This window comes from Megalops cyprinoides, chromosome 19 (genome assembly GCF_013368585.1).
Source record: "Megalops cyprinoides isolate fMegCyp1 chromosome 19, fMegCyp1.pri, whole genome shotgun sequence".
Taxonomy (NCBI): Eukaryota; Metazoa; Chordata; class Actinopteri; order Elopiformes; family Megalopidae; genus Megalops; species Megalops cyprinoides.
In genome coordinates, this window is record NC_050601.1 from 16,948,225 (window position 1) to 16,961,845 (window position 13,621).

The 13,621-nt window shown below is 41.3% G+C and overlaps 1 protein-coding gene across 1 annotated transcript; it reads right to left on the minus strand.

The window, feature by feature from the left end:
* Positions 1 to 3,156: 3,156 nt before the first annotated feature.
* Positions 3,157 to 7,618, minus strand: myl4 (myosin, light chain 4, alkali; atrial, embryonic). Its single transcript, XM_036552371.1, has 7 exons — positions 7,461 to 7,618; positions 4,786 to 4,813; positions 4,364 to 4,513; positions 3,927 to 4,100; positions 3,581 to 3,658; positions 3,430 to 3,466; positions 3,157 to 3,338 (listed from the first exon to the last, which is right to left on the minus strand). The coding sequence occupies exons 1-6, from the start codon at positions 7,569 to 7,571 to the stop codon at positions 3,438 to 3,440; spliced, it is 570 nt and encodes a 189-aa protein (XP_036408264.1). The 5' UTR covers positions 7,572 to 7,618; the 3' UTR covers positions 3,157 to 3,338; positions 3,430 to 3,437.
* Between the last annotated feature and the right edge of the window lie 6,003 nt (positions 7,619 to 13,621).

Here is a 13,621-nt window from a genome sequence, read left to right on the forward strand (position 1 = left end):
TTACTTCAATAAGAGAGGCCATCATAAGGATTGCGCATTGGGCATATGCGCTGTCGAAATTGCAGTTTTCAGTACTGCATTGTAAAATTGCACAATCATTTTTAGTGTTTTCAGCATTGTTTCAATGGGAATTGTTCTCTATATTTTGAGTGTACATTGTGACAGTCAGACTGTACATCATACATTTGAGGGGATGCACTTGACAGGCTGCAGAGTGGGAAGGTGTTTTTTTCACTTGATCATATAATATATTGTAAGTAACAATTAATTATGCTGAAGCAATTAAACTGAAGCAAATAAATCCATGCTTGAGCTCATATTGTTAATGATTTAAATTACACAAGTGTTACTGACGTTCTCTGGATAATCAAACTAACAGATTAATTAAGTGAGTGTAAGCTTTCCCCATGCAGTCCTCATTCTCTTATCTTGGACTTATCTACCACAATGCCTGTATATAGCACCTGCCTTGCTTATATCAGACCGCTCCTACATGCAGTTATCCTCTCTGCTTGTCGTTAGTTTGTTTAATACAGCGGTAGCAGACCCAGTTCTTGTGTACACTGGTGCCAATCTCCATCCCAGCCATGTTATACCCATGCAGAACAGGGGATGTCCAGCAGGCTCAATGTCGGCCAAAGAGCGCATTTGCAATAATGAACTGTAAAATCTGAAATTAGCGGAAATTAGTTCAGAGTGAATTGCATGGCAGCGCTGCAAAGTAGTGCCTTTGCAAAGTAATGCATGGAATGTTGTTCCATTATTAATGCATGGAACAAATTGCTTCGATAAGTACTAGTGCCAGAGGCTTTATGATCTTGCAGAACTGAAGTCCTCATGATAGGCTCAGTCTGGACTATCGGAAAACGAGGAAGGTCAAGATTTGTTGCATGGCCTGTGTATTTAGTGGAATGTATTTAGTGGAAAAATATATATGCTTAATTATATATTAATAAATTAGATAATAAATAATAAATTAGCTAAAAGAATGTGAATTTTTGTATTTGGAGTTTTTATCACCCGTTTTGCTTAGTTTGCACAGAGGTGCACTGACAAGTTCCACAGACAGATACAGTTATTGCTGTAATAAGGTGACAAAATGTATTAATGTATTAATCTGCTTTCTGCTTACACAGAGTGTGTTGATGTTGTTTTTCACCTGAGGCCAATAAACTGTTTAACACAGGCACTGTTCATCTGGTTGATGGCCATAAGATGGCAGCCTTGTTTCACTATTTGTTACCTCTTACATCATCAAAGTTGAAGCTCACTGACTTCATATAGGCAAAGATATGGCAAAGCCCATTGAAAATGTCCATTTTAGATTCATAGCGGTCACAGCTTCTCTGGGTGGGAGGAGATTACACAAGATGATGCATTAAATTATAAATTTGCTGCTGTCAACCACTGGGTGAGGCTGTGGTACTTAGTCCCTACAGGGCAGTTCTGAAAAACCCTGCATTCTGAGGATTATCGTGAGTGAAAATGAACTGTTTTTCAGGAGTAAAATGATTTCTCATAAATTTCTCTCATAAAGATATGGAAACAATCTTATCTCATTGAACTAGGGTAACATACATTTGCAGAGATCTTTCAATGCTTCTAAAAAGATTACAGCATATGTAATGTTGCACAGAATTTCTAAATCACTGTTTAGTCCAGTGGGGCACTGCCATTGCTTTATGTGTTACAGTGACCATTTCTATGTAAAAGGTCAAGAAACAAGTTTGTATTTCGAAAGGGTCCCAAGTCCTGTCTTGGAAAAAAAATTCCAAGTGTCAATAATGACAGATGCACACTGCCACATTTTTGAATCACCACCCTTGCTGTTTATTAACCTGTATGCATGCCCAGAGCTTTAATCTGAAATTAGTAATAGCTAGAGGTTAAGAGAGAGCCCCTTCAAGAGAAGAGAGTGGGGACAGAATCTTTTGTCTCCCACAGCTGGCAGAGTTCACAAAATGGCTGGTTATGAGACTTTGGTCTTGAGGTCAGCCTACAGTGAGAAACCTCCTTAGTTGTGATGAGGGGAAGACAAGGGCTTTATTTGGGTGCCAGGGGCTGCTATATGCTGTGTGTGGTGCAAACACTGAGCACAAGGCTGTGGTCTTAAATATTTGGCTGGAACTGTGTTAGCAATAAGGTCACTGGGACTCAGAAAACAGGAAGAAAAACAACAGATGGAAGAAATGAAAAAAAATTACCCTTAAAAATATGAAGAACATCCACTTCTCATCTTACATGGCTGAAAAGTGACTTGAAGTCTCAATGATGGATACCAATCCGTGGTCTTCAGTGCAGAAAACAGATTTTGGTGTACTATTCGGTCAGGTGACGTGCTGGAAGATTTTGGTTTGCATCAGACAAAACTGTGACACAACAGTACATGACACAGCTGGGTTTCACTGGACTAAAAGCTTTACTTTCAAGTTTGCAATGTAAGAAGCTGTAGGGTCCACAGGGCAGAAGAGGTTTGCTGTCATAGTGAGAATTGTGTATTTTGGCCCTGAGTGTGTGTCTCTGTGATTGTATCTGTCCTCACTCTGAAGGTCTAATGATCCGTCATCCCAGTTTATGCAGTGGACCTGATCCATAACATTACTTTAAACAGATCAGGCCTTATCCATTACATTACTGCGGATTTATCACCACTACAGTAAAGCCGCTATTTAATCTATAATCCTCTGGCACGCTAATAGAGGGTCACAGCGTGGCAATTTTTCTCACCATTGTTCACAAGGGTGAAACTCATTACATTAAGCTGAACCAAAAATACAGGCCTGACACACCCCTATGACAGCACTGGGGTATAACTGCACTTCACTTGTGACATCTAAGGCCCATCTAAAGCCCCTCTCTCGAGAATCTTGTGTGTATTTGAAGTTAGAAGAAAAGACATTCGTGTTCTCATGAATTCAACAGTGTATATCCTTTTGACAAAATCATTTAATGAGCTCTATTGCCTCTAACACACCAGTTCAGGTCTAAAAGTTTCACTTCCACTCTAGTTTTGAAAAAGATTAAATAAACTTGTGGACTTCAGTGTTTCATAAACAGAAGGCCAAAGCACCTGCTTTAAAATGTAAATACTGACTTTATTTCATTTTCTCAAAATGAAAAGCCAATAAATTAAAAAATACATTGTCAGATGGCAGAAGGAAGAAGGAAGGAAGTTGTGAGAAACACAGATGGAACGTCGAGCGCTACGGAGTGTCGCGGGACAGAGGGACAGAGGAACGTGGATGTTGTTGCTTCCGGCTGGGCCTTGATAAAGGGGTGATGTAAACTTAGGAGTTACAGGGCAAATCGGAGCCATAAACTCAGGGCCATCCAGGATCCTGGAAGAGAGAGACAGACGTTTCAGCTTTTTATGACTTTGTTCACAAATACAGATCCCACATTTTTATTCCTGGGACAAAAGACACTCACCTGTTTGTTCAGCCGGACATGATGTGTTTGACAAAAGCTGGAAGAGAAACAGAGAGAGGAGAGGGTAAACGCTGAGGTGTTTGAGCCCGTCTGCAGAATGTGTGCTGAGCTGAACACTGACAGGTAAAGGGGCTGCGTTCTGCTCTCTCACCCTCGTAGTTGATGCAGCCGTTGCCATCTTCCTGTCCCGTCAGCAGCTGATCCACCTCCTTCTCCAACATCTTCTCACCTGCAGGCAGAACAGGCAGGTGTGTTACAGGTGTGATTCACGGGTAATACTCGGAAACTGAAGGGAGTGCGTTGCCATCACATGTGGCATCACCGATCAAGGAAATAACCAAATTATAATGTTGATACCCCCAGCACCAAACTGCACATTAACATATATCCTGTTTGATTTTTCTCTAGTTTCTGAAGAGAAAGCCCTTTTGTCCAGGCCAGAGATTGGGTTTTCATTGTTCATGGTTGAAAGGGGTGTGGTAGAAAGATTAACTCACCCAATGTGACGAGTACGTGGCGCAGCTCAGCCCCCATGACCGTGCCATTGCCCTCCTTGTCAAAGACGCGAAGCCCCTCCACAAAGTCCTCCGTGGTACCCTGGTCCTTGGACTTGGAAATGTGCTGAAACATGGGCAGGAAGGTCTCGAAGTCCATCAGCTTAGTGTTCATCTCTGCACCGGTTCAGGGAGCAAGAGAACAGTACCGTGACTTCAACATGCAAGCATGCCTATTGAAGACAAACTGGGGTCATACGAGGGTTCATTTCACCACATACATTAGCTGTGATTGAAACACATAAGCAGCTGTGACTCATTGTGAGTCTGTAGGCAAAATGATTCAGAAGGGCTCTGTGCTCTGTACTGGTGCCCACCCTCTTTAGAGCTCAAAAGGAAGCGAGGAAGTTTTAAGGGGTACCATGTCATTCGGTACTGACCCTCAGGTTTGGGTTTCCCCAGAACTTTCATGACCTCTGCATTGGTGGGGTTCTGGCCCAGGGCCCGCATGACATCCCCACACTGAGCGTAGGAGATTTTCATCTCAGCAGTGGGTGTCCTGTCAAACAGCATGAAGGCCTCCTTGAACTCTGAATGGACAAAGGACACACGCACAGGTGAGTATGGTGGTCTGCAGCAGTAAATAAGATGGCTGCTTTGGTGGGACCACCAAGAAACAGTACATTCCATTTAATCAGAATGCTTGATTTTGAAATTGTTGAAATTGATGCAGTTGATGAAGTTACACCAGGACACACTTTATTACTGCGAAGAGCAATATTATCAGACAAAGTTAATCTAAAAATGAAATGGAGACAGTTGTGACATGGTGAGGTCGGTGATTGTCTTGTCATTGAATTACCTTCAATCTGGTCTGCGTTGAATTCAATCTGTAAACAAAATGGAATACTTAGTTATGACAGCTGTTCTGCATTTTTTTAAAAACACACATGGACAGAAAACAAGTTAGGTAATAAAACTCTCACAATACTGTATTAGTAAGAGATTTGAGTAAAGGAAAAAAATACTATCCCTTGGATTCAATGAACATTCACCTCACACTTTCAGATAAGAAATAAATGCAAGTGCTTTATGGAATTTAATTATGGAAACATAATTTTTCCATTCATTCAGACTATCTCTGAACTCAGCCAGCTGTGTTTGTTATATAAACAACACTAGCATTGAATTGAGTCAAAGTTAAGGGTTATATGAGGATGAGCACAGCTACATAGGGGGCACTCAAAATCTTCCTATAACTGTGTGTAACTCTTTTGTAATGGAAAAAATAGGCAAAGTTCATAAAGCATCAAGGCACTCTCTAAAACTGCTGTGGGGAAACATGGTGGTGGACTATGACCTCATGTAGAAAGGGAAGTACACAGAGGACAAGATGCTGACCAATCAGGGATTTTTCCAGGGGTGTTACAGTCAGTGGTTGAAGGAAGATCCTGATAGATTAAACAAATCCTTAAGACAAAACTGTTGTAAATGTACGTTCAGGTCAATTTTTTTTTTTGATATAGCCAATTTTTTCTTACATTTTTTTTTTAATTTCAGAATTAGTGGTGGAAAAAATACAGACACCATGACATGCGTTTATCCAGCCACAGGTTATATTTTTCTTACTTTGTCATGATGTTCCTGATCTATATTTTATCAATTCCACCTGTACATGCTATAGTAGGAATGAATAAAATATAGGGGAAATGTAGGGGAAATTCATGTTCAACAGTTGAAAGTGGATAGTGTTTCACTGTTTTTATTTTAAGGAATTGATGTTAATTTATGGAAGTTGTAAGGTGTCAACCAATCATGAACATCCATGTTAATGAAAGTAATTTTCCTAATGCTGATAATGTGTTAAAATAATGTGGAGACAAGTGCAGTGGTATGCCTTATGCAATGCCACATGAAAGGATAAATTATTCATTAGTCTGATATTTCAAAATGTGTCATATGGTATATATATATATATATATATATCTAAAATGCACCCAATATTTTACAATTCTAGCAATATGTGCTTATTTTAAAATAAGCAATATACTAAATTTAATTACACATATGAACAGATCAATACTTATTACATTTGCAGTGCTGCATACTTTGGCACATGTCAAAAACAAAATTCTATATTCTTCCCTTATATCTTACTCATCTGAGAAAGAAACACTAACACAGGACACATGAAACTCCAAAGTCATTTGCATTCATTTCATCCTTAGCAAATCTAGACCTATAAAATGGGAACTAGGACTACCACACAGCCTTCCAAGGCATTATAATTAATCACCACCTTTTTAAGAAATCAAAAGATGAAAATCATTAGGGATAGTGGATGTCGACTCCTCCGCAATAGCTTAGCTTTGCGGCAGTGTTTCAGGGAAGATGCCAGTGTTTCTGCCAAGATGGCAGAGCAAGGGGCAAGGTGTAACTGTAAGGTGAGTTATCAAGGGCAGAGCAGGGCAACAGTCCAGTCCCGGCCCTTCCCCAATTTAAGAGCCTAAGAATAAGAGTCCCCTGTGTTCGTGCGTAAAGAGAGTGAAACCGTATCACCCTCTGCCGTCCCTGACGGGAAAAGTGAAGCTAATTTAAGGACAATAGGAATGTAAAGCCACAGCTGGGGACCTGCTGGAGAGGCAGGGAGTGAATGTGAGGCAGATGGGAGTGCCGGTCACTTCATCAGCAAAATCAGAATCAGCAGAATTCAGCTTGCCAATGGAATGCCCACCCTCCTGCCAGCTTGCAGTTTCCAGATTCCTTGCACTGTTCAAGTCTTACACTTCCACAGTCAGAGGAATCACGTTTACTGCCATCTTAACTCAGTGGAGACCCGCTGGGTTTTATGGCACCAGTTCATTACCACCATCGTTAATTTAGAAGAAATACTTGGCTATTGCGACCCCACAGTGAGAGTGACAGCACCCATTCATAAAATGTGGCCAGCTGAAAAAAAAAACTTTAAAATGACAAAGAGCATCCTTCTGGAATCTCAAGGTGTTTAAACTTTTTCTTAACCTTAGAGCATGACTGTCCCCAACGTGTACTGTTCTGTGGATAGTGCACAGGCACATAATTGTAAGGATGATCCGAACTTGACATTAAGTACCTCGAAACTAATGTTATAGCCCCTGATAAGGGGCCAACACAGTATCCTCATGTGAGGAGAACAGTGTCATTCATGCAGGTCTAAAAAACAGTGGGGTGTCATTTGGACTCGGCTTGTTCATCTCAGGGTGGATCTGAGGAAGTTAAGCGCAACAGCCCTCTACTCTCAACTTTATTATGATTTTTCCTTCCCAAAACATGGTTCATATCACCATGCAAGCATAACACAAAATTATAAGGGCCATATATTAAAACCACAAATAGTGAAGGTCGAGAATGTACATGTAATAAAACCAAATACTTTCCAAGCATGAAGAATACCACAGAAGAAAGAAAATTTCTGAACTGAGTATGGCAGATGCAAGCAGGTGGACTCACACTGTAAGAGCATGCAGCCTAGAGAAAGCTGACATAGAAATCACTCACGGTGACGCTTTTGGGGTCAAATTCAGGCTCCTTCGGTGCCTCGGGCTCCGGGGCGGGGGCTGGGGCCGGCTTGGGTGCCTCCTTCTTGGGTTCAGGCTTTTTGGGGGCCATTGGCAAGCAAGGGGGGTAAAGCGTGTGCCTTCAGGAGCGACGGAGAGTGAGGGGGATCAAGGTGACAGAGGGCCAATGCCCCTCTTCTGGAGTTATATACCCTGGCCCCCATCTCCTACTCCAGAGAGAAAAAGGGGGTGGGGGGAGTAGGCACTAAGGAGTGGGCTCCACTTACTATAAAAGGAGAGAAAGATGAACCCCAAGTGTCCTCTCCTTAAGGGCCCCTATTGTGACGAGTGCCTGTTCGTCTCATCCTCTTTTACCGCCCTCCCTCTCCCCCTTGGGGGAAGGCGGAGGGGCCTAATGTCTTTATTCTTCCCATATTGGTAGAGGGCGCGAATGATAAACTGAGAGGCAGTGGCTGACAGAAAAGGTATTGCTCTGATTGGGAAGTCCAGACAATACACAAGGGGATGCTGAGGAGGAGAAGGGGGGCACTTGGTCTTTTTATAGGGCCATCTGGAGAACCTCCTACTCCTCGTTCCTTTCAAGAAACAGTATCTGGACCTACTCTGTCCTTACTTAGCCTATCACTTCCCCCGGGACCTGAGTGGAAAATACACTCTTTGGGGCCATGGTTGCAGCAGGGCTGACAGGTGGCATGGGATGCACCTGAATGACAGAAAATGACAGCAAGACCCTCAGCAGCCAGACTCTAAGGGGCAGAGATAGGAAGAAGCCTCTGGCGAAAAAGAAGGCATTCAAGGACAGAGTGCCCTCCTCTTTTATCCAATGAATTTGTGGAACTCGTAATGGGGTGTAATTGGGTGTTCAGTAATGAATAGCATAGTATAGATGCTTCTTGTAACTTTATACATATTCTTATGCCCCTGTCTACCATTCACAGACAGACAGAGGGGAGTGAAGCTGTTGCCTGTTTGTCCGCCGCCTGGGTGAGAGTGTAGGCAAGCGTTAAGAGACAGTGCGCAACTGCCATCGTTTCAAGTCTTTTTTAACCCTGGCCTCCGGCACTTCCACACTTCAACACCCTGGGGAGAGGCTGCTCGCCATTTAAAGGGCCTGTGAAAACAGTTTAATCAGAGGGTGAGGGCCAGCTGTTGGCCTGGCCCCTGCACGCCTGTTGATTTGATTGTGGTTTCGCTCCCTGCTGGGGGAAAACGTTCTAGCTCCTTCCAGGAGCCTCTACCAACTTCCAGAATATCCGGCACGCACCTGCCACAACCTTCCAGCAGCCTTACAGGACATTCCAGACGTTTCTCACAGCTGAAGTCCTCCAGCAACCTAAAAGAACTTATGGAAACTTTTAGCACTTCAGAGCAATTTTCAGCAAGCCACATCAAAGCAAGTTACTGATGTGGGGCGACTATCTGGCTTATGTTCTTTTAGCAGTTCCATAAGGCACAATGCACCTTTCAGATTTAATGAGCTGTGTAATAGCTCAATATGCAGAAGGTAGCTGCTTTGATGGAATCTGAGCTTTACTTAAAGACCCTTACGATTTCCCCATGTGTGAGGAAGGCATTTGACTTCAGTTGCAGATGGTTCTGGCCATTCATTTATTGATTTCAGCATACAAAAGGTTACGCATATGTGCAAAGAGTCTCACTAAAAGACAGCAAAAAACAGATTTTACTGTAATGGAAAAGAAGCCAAGTAACATTAAACACTTTCACCCTCATTATGTCACACAAAGTAGAAAAACATTATTTCAAAGTAATGCCACTCAGTTTTTCTTATTTCAAGTATTTTGCCTTTTTTTTCTTATGTTGCCATATGAAGCATATAAAACAATCTCAGCCATTAAAACTTTATACATCACTTCCAAGTCTCAACTGTCCATGTTCTTTTTAGGTCTTCCATTGGCTGAAAAAGCAACACTCCTGTTGGTTGTTCACATGGAAATATATTACATTATATTACATATACATAACATAAATTACATATACATAAATATAAAACCAAATTGTTGTCCTGGATCAGAATGAAACCTACAATTCACAATAAAATTTCTTCACTAAATTGTTGGTTAAGAGTTTGTTAAAAATTGTTAAAATTTTGGGTGGGCAATATAATCTTAGACCTTTTTTCATGGGCAGAAAATAAACAGAGCCTTTCTACAGTTTTTCTTCAGCTTCTAACTGGTTACAGTAAACAGACATGGATATTGGCTGATCATGAGAGAGGGTGATTAAGGGTACCAGAGGGCGATGATGTAATGTGCCAGGAAAATTAAGATGGATAAGCAGAGGCAGAATCCACCCCTGTGTACTGGCTGTGAAATACAGTGCTTACTGTGCTTTTTCTTTGTCAGACTGTCAAACTGCTATCTGTAATACCAGAGTCTCATGATTTTTTTGACTGTGCTCCTGCTGCAAGTCTCAAACGGCCTTATTTTCGCCTCAGGTTCTGTCATTTCATATGGAAATCTAGCGGGCTTTGATTAGTCCCACCTGAGCGATACAGGCCCAGGGGAGCTTCTTCCAGCAACTTCAGGACTCTGTTTACGCTCTGCTGATGCTCTAGTTCCCATCGTTTTACCTGAGAGATACTCGTCCCTGAAAACAGAGCTGCACAAGAGCCAGAGTGTCTGATCTCACTCGAGTGACACCATGTTGATTCATGCTCTCTCCATTTCCCAGGACACAGCATGCCCCCCAGTGTACAGTCTAGGTTTCTCATGCACCTACAGCAAATGCGTACCCCCTCCATGTGCAACCAATACACAGTTCCCAACTTTTCTTTCCATGCACAGGTGCCTGCTGCTCTAAGCAGGGCCACTCTGCCTAATCCTATTGGTTCCTTTAGTAATTCCCTTGGCTAATAAATCTCTGTGGCTTTACGCATTTGTTGTCGGGACGGTAAACACTTTCATTTCAGCAATGTGAGGACCGCATTCCCCTCGTTGGAGTTCCTGAGCTACTCGGGGCAAGGCTGTATCCTGTTCCCATGTCATCAGGATTCCGCAGGGTTAAAATCCTGTGATACGCGCTGCCTTCTTCTGTTCACTTTTCCCCTGATTTATCAGCCTGTCCTTGGCACAGATCCTCCTTCCCCATTCCATACGGACACAGGCTATTGTGTCGGTGCCAAACGTGAGCTAAGACAAGCACAAAAGGAGGAGGGTGCCAGGTTTGAATCTGTTGTGGGACACTTATATTCTTGAGCAAAGTGCTTGTTTTGTAGTGCTTGCAGTATAGAGAGTATGGCCCTTTTGGGGGTTTCCTGTAAAAATAACTATAATGACACTGAGGTCTGACTCATTACAAGCATGCTCTGCCAGTCCTCCTGCAATGATGGTCACAACATGAACTCAACATCAAAATGGATGAACTGGCTAATAATTGATTAAGTTTCCAACCAGCTATCTAACAAATAATCTTGTCTATGGTTTACTTCTAACTGATAGCATGAAAGGATTAAATAAACATTGGGATGGTTTGCATTGTTGGCATATATGACATTGTAGTGCTTCTCCAGTTTGTGTGGCTTCATTTTGATATGAACATTGTTAATGGCAGATATATTTTTACGAATGTTTCCACCGACTGAGAATAGCTACTAAGCTTGTGTGAATAATTTCTGTACACTGAAAGCATTTTGTGGAGATACAATGCACAGCAAGTTGTCTGGTTAGGGTCTCCTGTAAAGATGAACATTTTCTACCATTAAATATACTTTCAAAAAGTATATCTGATCAACTTTAGTACATAAAAATACCCTTTCATATTAACTGAAGTGTATTTGTAGGCATTTTCTTCTTGAAATGCCTCAAGTAAATGTACAACAGACATTTAAGATAGATAAACTAAGTAACTCATAATTAAATCACATAGCTGCCAGTCACTTGATTAAAGACAAAGGAGGGCTTAAACTGGGCAATGTTCAAACAAAAAGTCTTCTGGCAATTTCTGAAATGTGTAGCCATTTAACACACAATGTTAGAATGTAATCTTCTGTCTTAATCTTCATCTAACTTCATACCAGTAAGCATCGTGATTGACCAACACAAAACAGAATCAGTTTTCCCAGATGTTTTGGACTCAGTTTAGTTTGTGATGTGGGTGAAAGGAAATGGTAGCGTGATGAATACACAGAGGTCTACACTGCCCTCTGTTGGACATTCACTGACACTTAGCCTCAACTCAAAACTTGGCATGGCCCTCAAGCCTGTTAAAGTGAAGCACACTCAAGTCTCCTGAAATGATAATATTTCTCAGTTTGAATTACCTTGACTTGACATTTTCAGAATCCTCAAAACTGTACATGGAACTCTTCTCATCTGGTTTATTAAATTAAACCTGAGCTGGAACAAAAGGCAAGTTAAATATGTGAAATTCCCATTGAGGTACATCCCACTTCCCCCTCTCTTTATCCAATGAGGTTAGATTACTGCAAAGTTGCTTCTGTGAGGATTTGTTTCCAGTTTGTTAGATTCGTAAAGTGAGGAATGGAAATAGTCCACAGCCCCTCTCCCTGATGCACGTGATTATTCAAACGCTGTTCAGGGCTCCTGGCTAGGCTTCATCAGTGAAAAATGATCCCTTTTGGGGATACTGTGCCGGGGATGCTGTCAGCACTGTACATCTGCTGAAGGAGGAGAAACATGGTGAATGGAGGCTCACCCACTTGAAATGCAAAATCGTTTCATAAATGTTTCCCCTCCAGGATGCACAGCTTGGGGGTACGTTACATTTTCACCCATTTGCTTCTAATGAGGAGATCCAGCGTGTTTTTGACTTTGGTATTAATATGGAAATAATTTCCAGTGATTTCAATACTGTCCTTTCCTCACTGTTTCAACTCTTTGTCCTTATGAAATGATTTTTGTACAAAAGATGCTAAAATGTCCATTCAGGTGTTAAGGTGCATAGGGTAATTCTGACGATCACCTTCAAACCCTTGTAAAGCACAGCTAAATGTTCAAAATTTTTGTTTTGAGCTTTTATCAGTGAATGGTTTCCATGATGTTTCCAGCTTGGGACCAGTCTGTTATGGAATTATACCTATCCTTAATACTCTAGTGTACAGATCAACAGTACTAATTTCTTTTTAAATTAAAAGGATAAACTGACTTTTTTTCTCTCATAACCAAAGCAATTGATTTAGTGTGAGTGGAACCTGAACTGAGTAACTCTGCTGTTTTCCCTGGCTACAGCATAAGAGAGAGAAGACTGTGTCAGCATTCTAACCCAACCCCCTACTAAGTCCCGCCTCTCTCCTGGAGAACAGCCATGTATATATATAGAGCTACAACGCCCCTTTTCTCTGATGCAAAGTGTGGGACAAAACATTTTTCTGAAGAGGGATGCTGTTGTCTGAACAGAGAACTATATTTGTCCACTGGTGGGCTTCACTCCTTGTCCTGAAGAAACAGTGTCTCTATAAGTATTGGTATCTGTACTTGAAATATAATGATTTGCTCTTGCAGAAGATACAGAGAGAGTGATGGGACAGCAACATCCTGTTTTTTTTCCATTGCGAAAAGGTTAATCAACTTCCTGTATTTTCTCCAAACTCCACTCCTTAAAACCTGTCTAGCTGCTCCTCTGTTGTCTTTGCCTTGCCTTGCCTTGTCTTTCATAGCTCATCTTGGTTCAGTCTTAAATAATGTGCTGTCAATTTCACCCTGTGCCTGTAACCCACAATATCTGATCAATAAAAAAGTGCAAATAGCAGATAAATACCAGCCATAGAAACCAGGTCAATGCTGAATTTAGTTCAGAGCCAGAATCACTAAAACTATATGTACTATATAGAACAAAGTTCAAACTTAAAAAAAAAACAGAGAAAGGGGTAGAAATATTAGAGCAAACATAACAAGTAATAAAAGTCCTAATTAAAAAACATATAATAAATGTGGAAAGATAACATTGGAAATAACATTGAAAGAACAAAATAAAAAAAATAAAAAACTGTTTAAAAGTTAAGATGGTTGAACGATATACTGCAAATGTATGCCCCTTCTGTCAATGATATTTTGCAGAAATCTTGGTCATTTTTTTTAACGGGGACCCTCCATCACCTGTATTTCCTGTTATACTCCTCTAGGGGGAAGCAGTGTATATGAGAGGTAGTATTATGCCAGCTGA